The 21322-nt window shown below is 42.0% G+C and overlaps 1 protein-coding gene across 1 annotated transcript in view; it reads left to right on the forward strand.

The window, feature by feature from the left end:
• LOC143982287 (cyclic AMP receptor-like protein A) overlaps nucleotides 1–21322 on the forward strand; it is a 933494-nt gene that overhangs the window by 198401 nt on the left and 713771 nt on the right. Inside the window, exon 4 of the mRNA XM_077480869.1 lies at nucleotides 14178–14234. Coding sequence (XP_077336995.1) covers nucleotides 14178–14234 — 57 coding nt within the window. The remainder of the gene's footprint in view (nucleotides 1–14177; nucleotides 14235–21322) is intronic.

Raw genomic sequence — 21322 nt, forward strand, 5'->3', positions numbered from 1 at the left:
GCACCTTGGTTTATTGGGCCTTTCCATATTTTTCGCAGGATTAACCCAGTGACTTGCACATTAGACCTTCCTTCTAATATGCGTATTTCGAATGTATTTCATGTCTCCTTTATTAAAACCTTTGGTCTGCAACCGCTTTACTACCTCAGTGCCACGTCACCTTGTACAGGTTGTCCAGCCCAGAGGACCTCTGCCTTCACCTTAGTCAACATCACAGAGACTATTGCCTACATTCCTGTTAATAGACTTGCTTGGCTGACATCTTTTCTTGCTCCAGATCTTGCTTGCTGTTTTACTACACTCTTCTCCGGCTTCCTGAAGTTTGGCTTGTCTGACTATCCGTTCCGGTTCCTAAACTCTGGCTATGTTTTGGCAACGTTTGTTCTATTTACTTTTATTATTAAAAAAGTGTGATTTAACTGTACTTCTGTCTCAGTCTGATTTCATGGTTTCTGACAAAGCCTTATAACCAGTAGAGAGATAGGGACCACCCTCCCAGATAGCATTATATACCCATAAGAGAGTGTCTGGAAGGTATTCCTGGGTGGCTTTGAAAAATTCCGCTGTAAACTCGTTGGGTCCCGGAGCTATACGAGGGGAATCGCAAATCGCTAACATCCAAATTACTAATCATAGGGAGCAACAAAAAGGAACAGAAACAGTTGATTTGGGAAAAGGAAACATGGGGAGGAGAGTAGTAAGTATATGCTTCCTTTGTAGGGTGGGTTAAGTGCCACGCATTAAACAAGTGTGAAATTGTGGAAAACTTGGACAATGGGGTAGAAGTAGTTCTATCTGCAGATATGGTTTTAGGCCAGGGGGTTTGCTGAAGGGTTCTATCTTCTACAGGATCCATAATAGAGTTGAAGTCTCCACCCAGAAGGTGTAAGCTTATCTTATGGGAGCTCCCAGCACCCAGTTGGAAAGATCCTGAAAAAATGCTGTCCCCAGGGAGTTAATAACATAGACATTTGTAATAGCGATATCATTAAGGGGATTGGTAAGTGTAGTGTAATTTTTCAAACCATCCAAATACGCCTCTACATAATTAATGTTGTAGGAAAGCCTTTTATGGAGGAGAGTAATTACTCCAGCCCTATGGCCCACCGCTGGGGAACCATAAACTGTCCCTACCCAGAGTTTTTGAAGATGGTGGAAACCTGCAGTGGGAAGATGTGTCTCCTGGAGGAGAGCCATATCTGCCTGCAGGCATTTCAGGTGTTGTAGTACTTTGATGTGCTTATAGAGGGACCATAATCCTTTTACATTACAGGATATAACACACATATTAAAGCGGAACTATGCTGTATCTGAGCACCACAAACCAAAATTTTTATTCATTTTTAATATTAAAAGCAAACTCCTCTGTCCATCCATGCCTCCATGCTTTATTTTTCTGAGAGACCACTTTGAAAAACACCCCCTAGCATTTCTGGTCATAATCATCTTGAGTAGGGTCAGATGATTCATGTAGCATTTACTTGCTAGAATCAATCTGCCCTTAGCTCAGGCATGCAGGCAGGACGAGTATGACCTAGGCTGCAACTCAAAACCTAAATAAAACATTAAACTGAAGAACAAAAACTTAAAAATACTGTGAAGAAATATTATTTTCTTTTTTCCACATGAAAACTACTGGAGAATGCTCCCAACTTGTTCCAATCTCCTTATCACAAGTATTGGATTATGTGCCCCATGCTTGAAACAAAAACAAAAAAAAAGGAAGGGGGGGAAAACTGCCCCCGTTCCAAGGCAGGAGGGGTCAAAACTCATTCACGGATGAGGAGCTGAGAGACAGAGAAAAGCAAACCTTCCCATAGAGATACAGCCTTCTCGATAGATTGCTACATGTCCCGACTGGTTTGCATTGTGAAACCTTTTTAGAACGTGGCTTGTGTGGACCACTCTGGGATTTTGGAGAGCGTGAAGTAGGGGCAACAAGCACTTATGGGGAGGCCTCTGGAAGGTCTGAGGTCTGATCTGAAGTACAGTAGTAGGCAGATCTGACATGGATTGTAGAAATGACTCTACTTCCTGAGGGGTTTTAGGTGAAAGATAATCACCCGTGGAAGAGCGAAGGTGGAGAATTGCCGGATATGCTAGAGTGAACTTGATATGCTGTTGGTATAATGTAGAGCAGACTGGTGCAAAGGCTTTATGCTTCTTAGAAACTTCTGCAGAATAGTCTGCAAACAGTAATAGCTGGTTGCCAGCAGTGGATAGAGTACATGCATTTTTGTAACATTGCAAGATGGACTGTTTGTCAGCATAATTCAAAAAGTGGGCAATGACAGGCCTGGGTCTTGTGCAGGTGTCAGAAGGCAGACCCACACGGTGCACTCTTTCCACAGTGCAGCGCCTATGGAGTCCAAGTGCCTCTGGGACGTGTGAGCTGCAAATATCCATAAGGGAGTTAGCCCTTATAAGACTCTGCAAGGCCAATGATCCTAAGGTTATTTTGTCGAGAGTGGTTTTCCAGATCATCAATTTTATCTAAGGGGGCCTGTTGCACAGTAACATGCGCAGAATAAGCAGCTGAGGCATTATGAAACTCATCCTCTAAAGGGGAGATTCGCTGTTCAGGTCGATGGGTATGTTCCCTGAATTCCAAATTAAATTGCTCCGGTCCCTATTGCACTGCCCTGTCTACAGCCTCTGTGAATTTGAGTGTTAACATTGCAACCACAGATTGTGCAATACAATCATGGGCACTGAAGTCAGCAAAAGGGTCAGAAGCTGGAGGTGAGGGGACACTGGAGCTGTCTTCTATGCTTCGTGTGGGCACCATATTGGATTCAGTGTCAGCTGCAGTAACAGAGAGCTGACAGGGGAGAGAGCTAATATGAACGTGGGATTGGTCAACAGAGTGTTCCAAGAGGAGTTCCAGAGGGACGGGCAGCAGATTGCTCCAGTGGCGAGGTGGCAGCAAGACTTGAAATGCCGGATTTAGATAAGGAATTTGAGAACCAAGGAGGGTTATTGCCACATCATGTGGTGCTGGAACCAGAAGTTGTTTTCTTTTTAATAAGTATGGTATAGTAGAGTCTGGCTGGGTGGGGTAGCGCAACTGAGATCATGGTTGGGGGGTGCAGTTATAGATGTAGGCTCAGAGGTGTAAATACAGCATTGTATAATGAGGAGTAAAAATGGTGGAAGACCATGGCTATTTTTTCAGATGTATGAATGATACTCTGTTTGGGACAGTTTGTTTTAGGACTGCAGGTGCAGGAAAGTTTTTATTTTTGATTGAACATGCTAGTAACCGACTGCTTTTAGTGCCAAATTCATGGATAGCTCTCATAGCAAAGTCCCAATAATGGGTGTAGGATTGTTCTAGGAATGCATGGAGTTCCATGAGTTTAAGTGCTCCTGAGATATGAGATAATCAGGACAAGATTTATGACAACACTAGAATGTGGATGGATTGGAACAGGCCCTTTATCTGGATATCTAATTTTGCCTTCTTCAGTAGAGCACTGTGCTGTATTGGGCTTGGTTACCGCACCACAACAGAATCGCAGGCAGTTCACACTGTGCTCTGTGTACCTCTACGTGTGTCAAATGACATGCGATGCAGCCCACCGCATCAGTGTGAACCCAGCCTTAGAGTGGCATGAAGGACATATATGGTGGTTTCCATGTCAGTAGAGAAGTATGGTCCGGTTCATGGGTTGTGAAAAAGTCTTAAACGAGGGATGTCAGGCCTCCTGCATTGTTAGATTATGGAGAAGAGACCCATTGAGTCCAGTTGGAGGACCCTTTGGAGGTGTCTCGGAATGTCATTCTAAAATTATATGGAAAGGGATTGACCAGGTTTGTGAGCCAATACGTTTTATTGGACGCTAGCTGAGTTAACCACTTCAGCCCCAAAAGATTTGGCTGCTCAATGACCAGGCCATTTTTTGCGATACGGCACTGCATTGCTTTAACTAACAATTGCGGGGTCGTGCGAGACTGTACCCAAACAAAATTGGCATCCTTTTTTTCCAACAAATAGAGCTTTCTTTTGGTGGTATTTGATCACCTCTGCGTTTTATTTTTTTGTGATATAAACAAAGAGCAACAATTTTGAAAAAAAAAAAAATCAATATCTTTTACTTTTTTGCTATAATAAATATCCCAAATGTAAAAAAAATTATATATTTTTTCTCCTCAGTTTAGGCCCCCAGTTTTTCCTTGCATATTTAAAAAAAAAAATTGCAATAAGCGTATATTGATTGGTTTGCGCAAAAGTTATAGTGTTTACAAAATAGGGGATAGATTTATGGCATTTTTTTTTTTTTTTTACTAGTAATGCCGGTGATCTGCAATTTTTATCAGGGCTGTGATATTGCGGCGGACAAATTGGACACCTTTGACACATTTTTGAGACCATTGACAAATATACAGCTATCAGTGCTATAAAAAAATGCACTGATTACTGTACAAATGTCACTGGCAGAGAAGGGGTTAACACTAGGGGGGGATCAAGGGATTAACTGTGTTCCCTAGGTGTGTTCTAACTGTAAGGGGGATGGGACTGACTAGGGGAGGAGAGAGATCGGTGTTCATAGTATGAACACACAATCTTTCTCGTCTCCTCTGAGAGAACCTCACACACAGATTCCAGTTCTCGCTCTGTCATGAGTGATTGCGGTTGCCCGGCGGTCACCGCGCCCGCCGGGGCACTTGTATTGGCTCCTCAAACTTGTTGAGTGTGCATGCCTTCTAAAGCGTCTTAAAGGGCCAATGTAAAACTGTGGCGGCCAGTTGGGAACGAGAGTGAGACACAACAAAAATAGTCTATTCTACAGTAGGTGGAATGTTCTGCTGAATAAAACATAAACTCTGTAGTATACACCATACATCTACAAATTGTGGTTTGTTTACAAATAGGACCAGCTCTTCTATAATCCACTAGCAAGCTTCTGTTGTTCACAAAAATGCAGGACTCTTGTAGTAATTTGATTCTTACTGCAATATCTGAGCCAGCACTAGTAAGGTTCAAATATAGCTCATATGTTCCAAAGCAAATGTATGTGGTGATTTCTATCTTCTCAAGTGTTATCCCTTAACCACTTGCCTACTGGGCACTTAAACACCCTTCCTGCCCAGACCAATTTTCAGCTTTCGGTGCTCTCACACTTTGAATGACAATTACTCAGTCATGCAACACTGTACCCAAATGAATTTTTTGTCCTTTTTTCCCACAAATAGAGCTTTCTTTTGGTGGTATTTGATCACCTCTGGGGTTTTTATTTTTTGCGCTATAAATGAAAAAAGACCGAAAATTTGGAAAAAAACGCATATTTCTTTGTTTCTGTGACAAAATTATGCAAATTATTAATTTTTCTTCATAAATTATGGCCACAATTTATACTGCTACATATCTTTGGTAAAAATAACCCAAATTAGTGGATATTATTTGGTCTTTGTGAAAGTTAGAGAGTCTACAAGCTGTGGTGCGAATCATACAAAATTGATCACATCTGATGTACTGGTGGCCTATCTCATTTCTTGTGACCCGAACAAGCCAGGAAAGTACAAATACCCCCCAAATGACCCCTTTTTGGAAAGTAGACATTCCAAGGTATTTAGTAAGAGGAATGGTGAGCTTTTTAATGTTGTCATTTTTTTCCCACAATTCTTTGCAAAATTAAGATTTTTTTTTTTTCCCACAAAATTGTCATTGTAATAGGTTATGTTTCTCACATGGCATGTGTATACCACAAATGACACCCCCAAAAAAATTCTGCTACTCCTCCTGAGTATTACAATACCACATGTGTGGGACTTTTTCACAGCCTGGCCACATAGAGGCATACAGGTTATCATGACAGTACTTTGTACTTTTTCCACCATGACACCTGCCTATGGGAAAATACAACCCTCCAGGAAATTTATTAAATAGGAACATTTGTGTCTTTGACACGAATGGGGATTACTCATGTGCACTATTTTTCATAATAATTTTCAAAAATCATTTCAAAAATCAATTTTTATCATTACTTATAACGAGATGCCATTCAAGTACAACAGAATCTATGCTCTCAAACTCTCCAAAAGGCTCTACTACTCATGAACTAACTTCACACTAAGACTAAAAAAGTGTAATTTCCCATGTTTTTACCTCTCTGTCATTTGCAAGTGCTTACTGACCAAAATGACCAATATAGGCCAAATAACAGGAACAATGGGATACCATTTTACAAAACATTGCCTATGTTTCCCTCTCAAACACCAATAAAGCATGCATTCTGTATAATTGTAATTATATGTAAATCACCACTTATGGTGCACCCTGTTTTCATGGGGAGACTTCAAAATGATGCATTTTCAGTCCTATTTTACATATCATTAGCCAGAGACTGGTGAAAATAAATGAATATTATGTGTTTATAATTTATGCTTGATTTGTCAAACGATAGTCTGATTATTTTTTCTGCAGCCTCAGTATGGCTGTGTTAGTAGTATGCTGCATAAGAGGCACTGTAAGAAATGAATCTTTGTTTAATAAATCATATTGAAATATTCTAAAATGTTCTACATACTGAACACTGTGTATTTCTGTGTCCTACAAATTGTATTATAAATCTTTGAGGAAGAGTACTTGCTTTGGAAGCAGGAAGAAAGGGGATGATGGTCCTATAACCAAGTGATTTTTTTTGCTGAACTGAGATGTGATAATTACGGTATCTAGAGATCCCGATCACCCATATCTCTCCTGAAGCTCTCTACAAATGGTTCAACTGTAGCTTCAAGTTATCTTTATATAGGCTAGTTTAAATAAAGAACATTTTAGGTGAAAGTTTAGTGATTCACATAATACCTCCTGTTATTTTGTGCAGCCAAGGTTTTAAGTCAACATGTCAGTTCCTAAAATTGGCTAACTAATACTAATGCAAAACAAAAATTGTGGTGCTTTTTAATATTTCTATAAGCAATATGTATGTGTCTATGGCAGGGACGTGCGGTGGGGTCAGTGGCTGGTGTGGCACTGGCTAGTATCAGAGCCAGATACACACAGGTTACATATGCTGCGAACATTAGAGTTAGAGTAATAATTCTAGGACAAGACCTTCTTTTTAACTCTAAACATTTAATCTGTAAAAAAAAATGTTAACGAGTGTGCGCAATTTTAAAGCCTGACATGTTAGGTATCTATTTACTTGGCATAACATTATCTTTTGCATTATAAAAAAAAACTGGTTATCTTTAGGGTTTTTTTTTATATTCATATATTCATGAATGTTTTTTTCCCAAAAAAAACGCGTTTGAAAAATTGCTGCACAAATACTGTGTAACATAAAAAGTTGCAACGACCATCATTTTATTCCCTAGGGTGTCTGCTAAAACAATATATATAATGTTTGGGGTTCTGAGTAATTTTCTAGCAAAAAAATGATGATTAATACATGTAAGAGAGAAGTGCCAGAATTGGCCTGGGTAGCAAGGGGTTAATTACCATAAGTAATATACAAATAATTATTATATATGGTTTTTAAGGTAATTTACTATATTTTCAAAAACTGTACTCAAGCAGGGGGCTTAACGGACAAACTACTGAAATTTGAAGTTATAACTTCTTCAAACCAGTAATTTCACAGTAAATAGATAAATAATAAATTATTATCTTATAACATACCTTTTCAACAACAGCAGATTCTAATTTTCCCTCTTAACTGTGTGAGAAAAATATGGGATTGTGAGTAAATTTTATACCCATAAACCCATGTATTTCCTTGTAGTTAAGAGGGCTGGGCTGAAAGGGCATATTTTGTCTTTTAGACACATGCTCCTTCTATGACACTGCAGTGAGAGGCATGCCTCCACTAAAGCATTTTTATTGAACAGCTGGGCTAATGGTACTTTACCATTGGTCCAAGACTCAAAGCTGTCTATTGAGCTCCTGGCCTCTGACAGTAAGTGAGGAGAGGCACTGTGAGTTCATCCTCTCAGTCTGCTGCAAACAGTGTGCCAGCAATTTTACTGCGACAGGCTGGCTTCCCTACGCAAAATCACGTTACTGTACGTGATCTCGTGGGGTCCGGATAGCAGACCTGCCCGCTGCACAGTGGGGGTGCAGATGCTCGTGGCCGACGGTCTCGATGACCGCTGGTCACGAGCGATCGTGACCAGGAGACACAGAATAGGGACGAGTGTGTGTAAACACACACTTCCCTGTTCTGTTCTGACAGGAATGACAGATCCTATTAGCTAGGAACCACGATCTGCCACTTCCTGTAGTTAGTCCCTCCCCCTTCAGTTAGAATCACCTCCCAGGGAACATTGTTGACCCCTTCACTGTCAGTGGATTTTTTACAGTAATCAGTGCATTTTTAATTGCACTGATCGCTGTATTAATACCAGTGGTTCCAAAAATATGTCAAAATTGTCTGGTGGGTCCGCTATAATGTCGTAGTCGCTGCCATTCCTAGTAAAAAAAATAAAAATGCTATAAATCTATGCTATCTCCTTTTTTGTATATGCTATAACTTTTGCGCAAACCAATCAATATACGCTTATTGCAATTTTTTTTTTCCACCAAAAATATGTAAAAGAATACATATCAGCCTAAACTGAGGAAAAAAAACATTTTTATATATATTTTTGGGGGATATTTATTATGGCAAAAAGTAAAAAAATATGTTTTTTTTCAAAATTGTCGCAGTTTTTTTGTTTATAGCGCAAAAATAAAAACCGCAGAGGTGATGAAATACTACCAAAAGAAAGCTCTATTGTGGGAAAAAAAGGACGTCAATTTTGTTTGGGTGCAATGTCGCACGACCGCGCAATTGTCAGTTAAAACGATGCAGTGCCGAATCGCAAAAAAGTGCTCTGGTCAGGAAGGGGGTCAATTCTTCCGAGGCTGAAGTGGTTAAACTAGCCGCTCTGTATGTAGTTTCTGATAGGCTGTGCAAGGAGCCCCATATCTCTGGAACCATAGGTCGTAGGAGCCCCATTTTTACCATTGGTGGGTTAGGACTTAGGCTCCCTACGTCCCAAATTTGGGGTCTCTGTGACCTCAGGTTGCCGAGCTACGACCCTCAAAGTTCTGCCTCCCCTGACTGCACATCCCTGGTCTATGGCTGTACAACTCTTGCTAGACTAAAGTCGAACTAAAAGCAAAACTTTTTTTTCATTTTGGATAGAGAAAAGGAAGGTTATAACCCATGTCTGTTTATTTTTTGCCATATGTGTCCCATTGGGGAGAGTTCCCTCAACTTCCTAATCCATACCCAAATCAGGTAGCTATGGTCTGAGAGGTGGCTATCTCTGAGAGAAAATAAGTGAGGCAATCCCAGGTTGTCACCAGCGTCACCAGAACTATTGTCTCCATTAGAATTATTCCCCTGTTCTGGTGACTCAAAACGTGCTAACTTCTACTCTTGTTGATAATGGTAAAAAGGACCAACACAGAGGGTGGGACTCCCTAAAGGAGGTAAAGACAGCAGTAATGCCTGACAGGTGTTCAAATCCCAAATTATATGCAACTACGTTCAGGTGAATAGACACTGGCACAAAAAAGGAAGGCTACAAGGACTTCCCCCTATATATCCCTATCGAATGCTAGCTAGCCTCAGGTTTTGATAGTGTTGTTAGGTGATGGACATCTTCTTAGGGAAACCTATCGTCTTTTATGGAGGTTTTTTCTCTATGGCCCCTTTAACACTGGGGTGGTGCGGATGTCGGCGGTAAAGCGCCACTTTTTTTTGCGCCGCTTTACCATCGTCTTAGCGGCGGTGTTAAAACTTCCCCGCTAGCGGGCGAAAAAGGACTAAAACCCCCCTGCAAAGCGCCTCTGCGGCGGAGCTTTGCCGGCGGTATAGCCGCGCTGCCCCATTGATTTCAATGGTTAGGAGCGGTAAATACTACCCTCCTTCACCGCTCCAAAGATGCGACTAGCAGGACTTTTTTTTACCATCCTGCTAGCACACCGCTCCAGTGTGAAAGCCCTCCGTCTTTCACACTGGAGTGAAAGGGGCTGTTTTTTTAAGGCGCTATTTTTAGCGCTGTAGCGCCTGAAAACCGCCCCAGTGTGAAAGGGGCCTATATCTTTAGATGAGTCTATTTCAGAGATAATTCTTCTTTTAATTGGCTGCACCATAGCCACTTCAGATTTTCATACAGCTCCCAGTTCAGTTGACTGCTTGGAGCTTGGGGATAGTGTTCTGAGTCTGTTGTTTTGCAAAGGCTCCTGCTCTGGGGACTCCCCTTGGCACATAGTTCAGCATGTAGAGTTGGCCCCAGGGAGCCTAGTCTCTGAAGACCTCCTTGGGGACATGTCCATCATGGAGGGCTTTGCCAGTAAGGGGTTGACCATACATTACTCTTGTCCTGGGTAGTGAGTACAGGATGGAAGCCCTTTAAGTCTTCAGCGCAGGGTGCCCCTTCCAGTTTCCCCCATTGGGGTAAAGGAACTTGCTATCCACCCTTCTGGTGGTGTGGTGAAGAATCCATTATGACTGTTGTTAACATTTGGAAATTTGCACCATTTCGATACCTGGCACACACCTAGTGTGGTGCTGTTGCATGCACACCCCCTGAATGGCTCATTAGTGTTCCTGCACCTGTGTGGGCTGATGTGCCCTCTGTGCCTCCTCCACCCTGTTCCTGAAGAGGTTACTTTTCTTGCATGCCCTGCCTTTTTCTCTTTGGTCTTGGGACTCTGGACAGTCAACATCTCCTGGTTCCTTATCTGAAGGTATATTAATTGCAATTTACTCCTGGGTTACCTCTTGGGTTACAGTGGCCTACATGTGCTTTCAATAGGGAATCCCCCTTTTCTGTTACATACACCACTATACAGGTTGTGAGTACCTCATTGCGAACAATTTCAAAGGCATTGTTCATCACAAGTGCAAAGATAAAAGGGTCAGATAGGTTCACTAGCTCAGGCTCAGCCTTTAATTCTCTTGGTAGTGCATCTGTGCAGGCCCCCAGTATCCCCTCTTTGACAATTGCCCCATTCTAACTCCCTACCTTCTTCTGGTCATTCAGTCCACCCATCGACTACTCCAGCCTCCTCCTTCCTTTCTACAGAGGAATTTTCTGTCACAATGCCACAATGTGTTTGTGGCCAGAATTATTGGCCTGTGCGAGGCCCAAGATATTTGGGGTCACATGAGGCAAAAAATAAGTTCTGGACAGCTTCACTCCGGAATATAGCCTTTATTTGTAAAAAGTCCAACAGATACAGGCCACAGCAAAAAATGGGACAAACGAGCTCTGGGGTCACAGCCATGACCCTTCAACCTCCTCTACTGAAGCAGTCTTCGATTGTAACCTTAAGACCCCTTTCACACTGCGCCGCCCATAGCGCCAGTGGTAAAAACGCTGCTATTTTTAGCGGTATTTTACCATCAGATTTGTGGTGCATTTCGGCTGCTAGCAGGGCGCTTTTAACCCCGCTAGTGGCCGAGAAAGGGTTAAAACCACCTGCAATGCACTGCAATAGCTGCAGTTTGGCAGTATAGCCGCGCTGCCCCATTGCTTTCAATGGGGAGCAGCGGTGGAGGGAGCAGTAAACCCCCCCCCCCTCTCCAAAGAAGCTGCTGGCAGAACTTTTCCTGACGTCCTGCCAGCACAGCAGGTAGGACGTCAGGGGTTTCACACTGGAGACAATGGTGCAGCTGTTTGAGGACAGATTGCAGGCGCCTGCAAAACTCCCTTGGTGTGAAAGGGGTCTTCGCTTCATTTTCTGAGGTGTCTGATCAGAATGATACACCTGCTACTGACTTTTCAACTAAGCTAAAGGAGACTTAAAGGCATGGGAATCGTTGCCTCTTTCACTGTTGGGACGCATAAATTTGTTTAAAATGAAAAGCTAAAGGAGACTTTGGCTGCACTTAATGAAGCTGGATGTTTAGCATTGAAGTAGCCTGAGTCCACTTGCCAAAAAGTATCCAGTATGGGGTATCTAAATTTCCCTACACCATCTAAGACCTTCCGAACCACGTGCTAGTTAAAGTGTTACTAAACCCAGTAATATGAAAATAGTTCATTAGACCCCCCCCCCCCCCCGTCCCTGTCCCCCCGCAGTGCACACAGCTAATAAATCTTCTACATTACATTACATTAACATACTGCCACTATATATACCTTTTTGGCTTATCTGTATACCATGGTCACGAGATAAACTGCAGGGTCTGCCCTAGTGCTGAGTGTTAAGGTAGAAGGAGATTTACACTACAGCCTGTATCCTCATGCTGTTATGGAAGGCGGATTATCCATCAATCGAGATGTGACATCTCACCCACTGTGTTCTTTTTAAGTTACTGGGCATGGAGGAGGAGGGAGGACTGGCCAGCTGTACAGCTGCCCGATCACTTCCACCTTACAGCTGACAGTTGGCTTGTCAGATTTACAGGCAGCCAGGAGTGTGTTTAAAATGCCCTGCTGCTGCCAATGCTTGACACACATTTTTGGCAGTGAAATGAAGAAATCCATGTCATATAAAGTTTACAATTACATGTAAGGCTTACTTTTCATGGTGCAAGCCAAAGGGATTTCATCCCATAAAATACTCTGTGGGATGAATCCCGACCTTTGTACAATCCAGGCTGGACCAACATCGACATCTCATAATGCTAGATATGGTAGACATGTTTGCGTTAACTGCCTTATCTTTTGATAAAGGCTTATTGGTATCGTGCACCTGTCTCAGATTTTTAAGGCCATCACATGGTTTTCTGTTCTAAATTTTACCAGGTGAATGTTAAGGCATGTTCAGATTCAAGCCGTGATGCAAGGTCATGTAAGCAGCTGTTTAAGCTGCAGGCATGCCCAGTGTTTTGTTTCCCTGTTGTTTTTTTCTGGGTTGTTAATGTTGTGTTTCCCTCCCCTCAGAGCAGTGTTTCTCAAATCCAGTCCTCAGGCCCCCCCAACAGGTCATGTTTTCAGGTTTTCCATTATTTTTCACAGGTGATTTGATCAGTTTCACTGCCTTAGCAATTACCACAGCCGTTTCATCTGAGGGAAATCCTGAAAACATGACCTGTTGGGGGGGCCTGAGGACTGGATTTGAGAAACACTGCCTCAGAGGGACTGTGCTTTGGGACATCCCAATGTTCCTGAATTCTTCAGTTTCTATGTTACCATGTAGGCGATTGTGGAAATATAAGGACACAGGTCTCACCCCGGTGTGTGTATGATCATCCTAAAGCACCATACACATGGACAGAATGTCGGAAGACATTTCCTGATTCAAACCAAAAAGGCCAACATTCTGCCCATGTGTATGTCGGTCTGTAGGACGTGCATGCTGAAAAAAACAGCAGCTGACCGTCTTCTGATCAACCTTTACAACCACATTAAATGTAGTGTAAAACTGGTTGATTCACCAGTACCAGGATTTAATGTAGATTGGGCTGAATTTGATGAGGAAATGATTCCTGTGGGCTCCTAGTCAATAGAGCAAATTGATCTGCATAGCTCCGAATCTGTTGGGGGTGGGGGGCATAGTCTACACTCCACTTCAAAGGATTGCCTGCCGCTCCTCAGATATTCTGTGGTTGGTTTAAAAACTGCATAGTGCAAGACCAACACCATTTTATATTGAGCAAGATATAGTTTGCCTGTAATTACGATTCAGGAACTGTCATTTACTTAATTTTTCTCCTAGCTAAAGGAACTAGCAGAAGTTCCTCCTCTAAAGTCTAGGGATTTAAGATACATCATTTAAAGGAATGAATTTGATTACATGTAATCATTGTTGTAATTGCAGGATGAAATTGCATGTGTGTTCTCCCACCTTTCCATAAATTTGAATATATTGGATTTATAAAGTGAGTCTGCTTTATCCCTTGTTCCTCATTAATCACACATATTGCTGCTCTGATTTTTGACTATGAGCATATTAACTAATTGTCCAATCTCTAATTAGTGAGCTTTCCCTGGCTCTGAAGAGATCTGGAATTGAATGACTAAGGCAAAACCTTCTCTGTGTTGCCTGTGTGAAAAATAAAAAATCTAGTCATACATGTTTATTATAAGCAGCATTATTTAAAAAAAAAAAATGTAATTTTAAGTTCATAATAGGAAATATGGCTTGAAAAAGATAATTCTGTCTGATAACTAGCTTGCTCATGCCTTCTACATTATTTTGCTTTTGATGTCACTGTTGTCTGTGTGCATATTGAAACATCTATAATGTAATGACTGTGCTATATGTAACATTTACTTTTTTTTTTTTATAGAAAATGATACTCAGTCTGGCTGTTGCTGCTTTCTTCGACAGCATTGCTTATGTTATGGTAAGTTTTTTTTTTAATATTTTTTTTTTTTTGAGTGTATGTAAAGTGACACAAAAGATGGATTTTTTTTTTTTTTTTTTTTTTACATACCTGTAAAATCCATTTCTTGGAATACATCGCGGTACACAGTGTGGGCTCTAAATCATGACTACCTGGGTTATATAGCAATAATAATAGTGTGCTATCTCAAAAAAAAAACATTGAGTGAATGTAAAAAAATCACATGATATTCATTGTTATCCTACCATATCAAATATCCACTACCATATCAAAATACAAATTTTCAAAGTGCAAAATTATTATAACAATTTGCATATTAAAGTGCAAGTGATGTGCAAAAAATGTATATATAAATCATTTCTTGTAAAGTGCAGAATGCAAAGAACCACAAAATGAATAACCGTATTAAATGATCAATAATTCATACATCAAAATAAAAAATTAAAGTCCAAACAAAGTCCATCCAGGTGCAAGAAAAGAGCTCTTGTGCTGAAAACAACTTTAAAGTGCTTTTGTGTCAACACCTGTGCTTGTAAGGGCAAACAGGCTGCTTACCAGACCATAAGATCCCACAAAAAAAAAGATCATAAGCGCATAGGAAGAGTCCCCTTTAGAGAACCACAACTTGCTCCTGAACAGTTCCTAGATATCTTGGTTTATTTCACCTTCTGTCTCCCACAAATACATGCATATTACAAATAATGAAGAGAGCTCATAGTGCTATACTGCTTAAAACATTTATAAAAAAAATTAAAACTGATTTAGAGGCAAACACCATTCCGCAGTGGCCACAAATGCCAGACAGATGTAGCATCTCTGATGCACCTGTCACGTTTGGGCTATTGGGCAATGCAAACACAGCAAGACCATGATTAGACTCCTCCAGACCTGATGGCAACACACCTGCTCCCTTCCCAGCTCTGCTTCTCCCTCCCCATTTTCTGAAAGATACCCTTCCCAAGTGCACTGGTAAACCAGCTAAGAAACATGACCAAACATGGTGTACTCACGTGCCCTTCTTTGTTAGCCAGGGAGAGATGGAGAAGTCTGCTCTGTGCCCCATACCGAATCAGAAGCAGCTACAACTTCCAGAAGCTTCTGGAAAAGCAAACACCAGCTCCTTACATACACAGTATGACCACTGGCTCTGCCCGTGACACACCTCTGGTGTGCTGGCCCGCTATAGTATTTGGCGGAAAAGAAAACAAGAGCATGACGCAGAGAGGCACAGTCAGAGGAAGATGAAATGCCTTCTGCAGCCTAGCAATCCATCTCTCTTAACCTATCTGAACTATAGAAACACTTTTCATAATGCTAATACACAGGGAATACCTCACCACTACTCCTCACGGCCAAGAGTGAGAAAGACATTATCAAAGCTATAATCAGTGCTGTTTAAAGTGAACTATCACTTTGGACTTGTTTGGGACAGCCATAAGCAATGACAAGTTTCTGAAGCAATTGAAGCGTTGCAGCTTGATCTGCACATTTGCAAGAATGACCAAGAAAAAGTCCTGAATAACTGTCCACTGCAGTGCAACAATACTTTGGTCCATGGGCAGGGGACCCATGAAGTCAATCTGCCAAATCTCTGCTGGCCTCTCTCCCCTCTTAATACTTTTGCAATGGCCATTGTCGCACTTCTCCACACATTGTACAGTTTTCCATGGATATAGGTATTCCTCTCTGCTGTGCTCATTCATATGTTGCTTTCTGCCACAAATGTCCAGATTGCTTGTCGCCCAATTGTCCAAGTTCATCAAGATAGGATCATTTGCCACAACTGCATTCACCTTGGCAATTTTGTCTGCCACTCTGTTACAGTTCTCGAAGTCTAGGACCATGGGCATATGTTCGTCAACATGCCCCACTTTTATAGTGTAGGAATGAGCTTCCTTCCAGATGTAGTCCCAGGCTCCCCACACCATTTTTCTATGAGTTATCCATTTATTGGACTTCCATGTGGGCATCCAAGTTGTCAGTCGTTTAAAGACCACCCAGCTGTCAGTGTAGATAGTGACATGGGAAGAAGGATCCTCCTGAAGAGTCATCACTACAGCTTTTAACTCTGCATACTGACTGGACCCTCTAATTCCAGTCTCCTGCAGTACCTTGTGTATACTAGGGTTGTAAGCTGCTGCTGTCCATTGGCGCCCAGATGAGGTGACTATGGCTGAACCATCAGTGAACCACGCTGACTCTTTCATGTTTTTCTGGTAAAATTTAGAAGCCCTGCCAACTGTTTTGAAATGTCCCTGACATCCTCAGTTGCAATATCCCCTCTGTCTTGAATGTACTGCTTCCATTTCATCAGTGTGTGGTTCTGAGCTACAGGTGCCCTAGTGGTAAGTCCATTATTTCTCACCCATCCTGCTATTGGCAGTGCAGTATGGATGTTAACTGTGTCCTTTCCTTTAATGGTCTCCACATGTTGATGTGCTGTGTAGGCCCTAAACAGGTACTTCTCTAGGGGTGTGTATCTCTTCTGTGCCCCTGTCAGTTTCTTGGACCAAAATCCAATAGGTATTGCTTTTGTCTTTTCTTTTCATTTGGCTGCCACAGACTCCAAGATACGTTACTATCCTGCTCCACTACATCCATCTGAAATTGTACTTCTTTAGCAGCCAGGAATGTGGTCTGCTGGTCTGAACCCTCATGCAAATTCAGTCTTTTTTTTCCAGTGATATTGTATATAGGCCTCAGTCTAAGATGTGGGATGAACAATCTCCAGAATCCCACAACTCAAATGAACTTCTGTGCCTCCTTTTTTGTAGTAGAGGGCAGCAGTGCCTGGATAGTTTGGACAACTGTTTCTGAAATTTCCTCTGTGGCCCAGTCCTTGGACTTTGTTTCTGTTGATAGCCCACCCTCTGTTCTCCATGTGCTGTATGAGCAGATGTAGTACACCAGTTACATCTCCTTTGGCCCAGAGATCATGATGTTATTTATGTAGTGAAACACATTGACTTTCAAATTCAGGGTACTTAAATCTCGGGCAATCAGTCCATGAAAATTTGTTGGAGAATGAAGATAGCCTTTCGGAAGGGCAATGAAAGTGTACTGGCGGCCATCCCACACAAAGAAATAATAGTCCTGACTCTCTGGGTTTTTTTAAACTCTGAAAGAAAGCATTAACAGGTCTATCACAGTATGGTATTATTTTGCCTCTTTAGCAAATTTCTCAACAATTGAGGTCATATCCGGTACAGCTGACTTCAATAGAGGTGCCACTTTGTTTAGACTTCTGTAATCCACAATTCTATATGTCTCATCAGGTTTCTTTACTGGGAACACCGGAGATGAGAAAGGACTTACAGCAGGTCTAAGGATGCCTACTCTCAACAGTTCTTGAATCGTCTCCCCAATTTCTTTGTGGCTTCCAGAAATTCTGTACTGCTTGAGACAGTCTGGCTTCTCTGGTGGACGAATGAAGACAGGGTTCCATTTCCCATGACCTCTGACCACAGCGTTCACCACAATAACCAGATACGCTTTAGCAGCATACCCAAATGTGAATGTACCCTGTTCAGTCTGAACTGACTGACCTTGAAGTACATCCATTCAAAGAATATTTTTTGGATAACTCTGATACCAAAACATTTGCCCAAAATCCTGGTCACTTGCCAATAGCCAATTTCACCCATGTCCTAACTACTGCTATGGTTTGTTACAATCCCAATCCCCTTTTCTGATTCTAACTCCTCCCCAGGATAAAGGGATTTCGGTTTGGGAATTGTTTTGGGGCTAACAGGAGGGGCCTGTTCTGTTTTCTCTAAATCTAGGCTGATGTTATCTTCACTAGGCGTAGTGTTTCCAACCCTGACAATTTCCCACCTCTATAGCATTTCTGCAGTAGAAATCCCATCTATCTCCTCTTTAGGTACTCCTGCCTTTAAAAGTCCACCCACATTTCTTTCCTAGAAATAACTAACCTAGTTTTTTCTTTACCTCCTGTCTTCTCTCCCACATTCCCTTTTTTTTCTCTTTCTTATTCTGCTTGTTTTCTTCCTGTCTGGCTTTGACCTTATCTACTGCCTTGACCGGTTTTGTTTTAGTTTCCTCTAGCTCCCCCAACTGGTTTAAAGGGTAGTGGCTTCATGAATTTTACTGTTTTTAATCTCTTGGCTCCTGGCACGGACAATAACAGAGCCCTGAGATTAAGTGGTGCAGACTTCATCAGCTCAGCGACCGGACACACGGGGGCTCACGATGGCAGGGCGACATTTAAGATTGGACGTACCTGTACGCCAATATGCCTGCCCGTGCCATTCTGCCGACATACATCAGTGTGCGCTGTTTGGGAAGTGGTTAATCTGGTTATACAACCCATCACACATAACCAGGAAATACCCTCTCCTATTGTTCTCAGCTTCCTTGCCTGACAATACAATACTGTCCACCCCTTCATCCCACAAACGTAGGAGTCAACTCAATAGGGGTTCCCTGGACTTTTTCTTTCCCACTAGCAGATCATCATCTGAAATATTAAACTATATCGCCTCATCCTCACTTTCATTTGTAGAGACCACATCCTCACACCAGTTTTGGGTGTGACTATGGCACATACCCTGACTTTACTAACATGTTTACGGCCCTTCCTTTTCTTTAAACACTTCAACCCCGGAAGATTTTACCCTCTTAATGACCCGAGCATTATTTGTGATATGCCACTGCGTCACTTTAACTGACAATTGCATGGTTGTGCGACGTTGTACCCAAACAAAATCGTCCTTTTTTCCCACAAATAAAGCTTTCTTTTGATGGTATTTGATCACCTCTGCGGTTTTTATTTTTTTGTGCTATAAACAAAGAAAGACTGACAATTTTGAAAAAAAAAGCAATATTTTTAACTTTTTGCTATAATAAATATCCCCAAAATATATATATATAAAAACAAATTTCTTCCTTCGGTTTAGGCTGATATGTATTCTTCTATATATTTTTGGTTAAAAAAAATCGCAATAAGTGTATATTGATTTGTTTGCACAAAAGTTAAAGCATCTACAAAATGGGTGATAGATTTATGGCGGTACTGCGACATTGCGGCGGACAGATCAGACACTTTTGGCGCTATTTTGGGACCATTGACATTTATACAGTGATCAGTGCTAAAAATAGCCACTGATTACTGTGTGAATGTCACTGACAGGGAAGGGGTTAACCACTTCAATACCCGGCCATAGTAAAATGGTGTCCTTGACTTTGGGGGGGGGGGATATCTGAATGATGCCTGCAGCTAGAGGCATCATTCTTTGCAGCCGGCGATTCTGTGCACGATAAGAATGATCATAGCGGCAGTTCCGCCATTTGATCGTGCTTATCCAGGCTCTCCCGTGCCATTGGAGGCCCAGAGAAAGAATCGGCCGGAACTGGATGAGGATGGTCACCAGTCATCTCTATGACCATTGGAGGCCCGGGCGCGATGTTATGAAAAAAAAAAAAAGTGTAAAAATAAAATAAATTAAGTAAGATTAAAAAAAAGCCCCTGTCTCCGTAGCTCGCGCTCAGAAGCCAAAGCACACGTAAGTCCCGCCCACATATGTAAACGCCGCTCAAACCACACATGTGAGGTATTGCCGCGTGAGTTAGAGCATGTGCAACAATTCTAGCCCTAGACATCCTCTGTAACTCTAAACTGGTAACCTGTAAAAAAAATTTAAAGTGTCGCCTATGGAGATTTTTAATTAATAAAGTTTGGCACCATTCCATGATTGTGCGCAATTTTATTTTCATAAAAAGTTGCAATGACCACCATTTTATTCCCTAGGGTGTCTGCTAAAAAAAACATATATAATGTTTGGGAGTTCTGAGTAATTTTCTAGAAAAAAAATGATGATTTCTTACATGAAGGAGAGAAGTGTCAGAATAGGCCCAGTATTGAAGTGGTTAAACAGCAGCGGGCAATCAAGGGGTTAACTGTGTTCCCTCAGCATGTTCTGTCTGTGGGGGGGGGGGATGGACTACCTAGGACATGACAGAGATCACTGCTCCAGATGACAGGGAGCAGTAGACTAATACAATAATAATAATAATAGGGAGCTGCTAGACTAATACACCTCACTAATCATTCCGTGACTGCTGCCCCTCTCTGCCAATCCCTTCACTGGCTTCCCCTACCCCACCGTGTAAAATTCTAAATGCTAACCATAACATACAAAGCCATCCACAACATCACCCCCATCTACATCACCAACCTCATCTGCAGATATTGCCCAAATCGTCCCCTCCGCTCCTCCGAGGACCTCCTGCTTTCTAGCTCCCTTGTTACCTCCTCTCATGCTCGCCTTCAAGACTTCTCCAGAGCCTCTCCCATCCTCTGGAACTCCCTGCCCCAGTCTGTCCAATCAGCCCCTACCCTGTCCACCTTTAGGAGTTCCCTGAAAATTCATTTATTCAGGGAAACCTATCCCACAGCCACTTAACTGTCCCCGAGCCACCCCCATCAAATCATTCTCTGCAGCTATTACCTTATGTACCACCACCCCTTCCCTTTAGAATGTAAGCTCTACGAGCAGGGCCCTCCTGTACCTTTTGTATTGTACTGTAATTGTGTTGTCCCCCCTATACATTGTAAAGCGCTGCGTAAACTGTTGGCGCTATATAAATCGTGAATAATAATAAAATAATAATGTCACTGAGCAGAACAGGGAAAGGCCTTGTTTACATAGGCATTTCCCCATTTTGCCTCTCCTCATCACAATTTCGGGCTACCAGCTACTGAGGCGCATGGTGGGTGCATGCCCGCTAGCACGGGATTATGAAGCGACGGACGGGTACACCTTTTGCGCACCCGGGCAATTCTGCCAACATACAGCGGTCGGGAAGCTGTTAAAGTGGATGTAAATCCACACATATCCCAGTGAATTGAACAGCTTCAGAAGATATACAGAAACAAATCTCCCTACATGAGTTTAACATGTATATCTGCATGTTAAACTCATATACATGTATAACATGTATATCATGTATATCTGCTGTCTTCAGCTTGCTATATTCTTTAGAAAGTGCACATCACGTTAGAAATTCTCTTTTCCTGTTCAGCACTGGGTGTGGATTCTTGGCATACACTGTATGACAGCTGATTGGAG

Source organism: Lithobates pipiens, unplaced genomic scaffold (genome assembly GCF_037356315.1).
Source record: "Lithobates pipiens isolate NorthernLeopardFrog02 unplaced genomic scaffold, aLitPip1_a1.2 Scaffold_16, whole genome shotgun sequence".
In the NCBI taxonomy this organism is placed as follows: domain Eukaryota; kingdom Metazoa; phylum Chordata; class Amphibia; order Anura; family Ranidae; genus Lithobates; species Lithobates pipiens.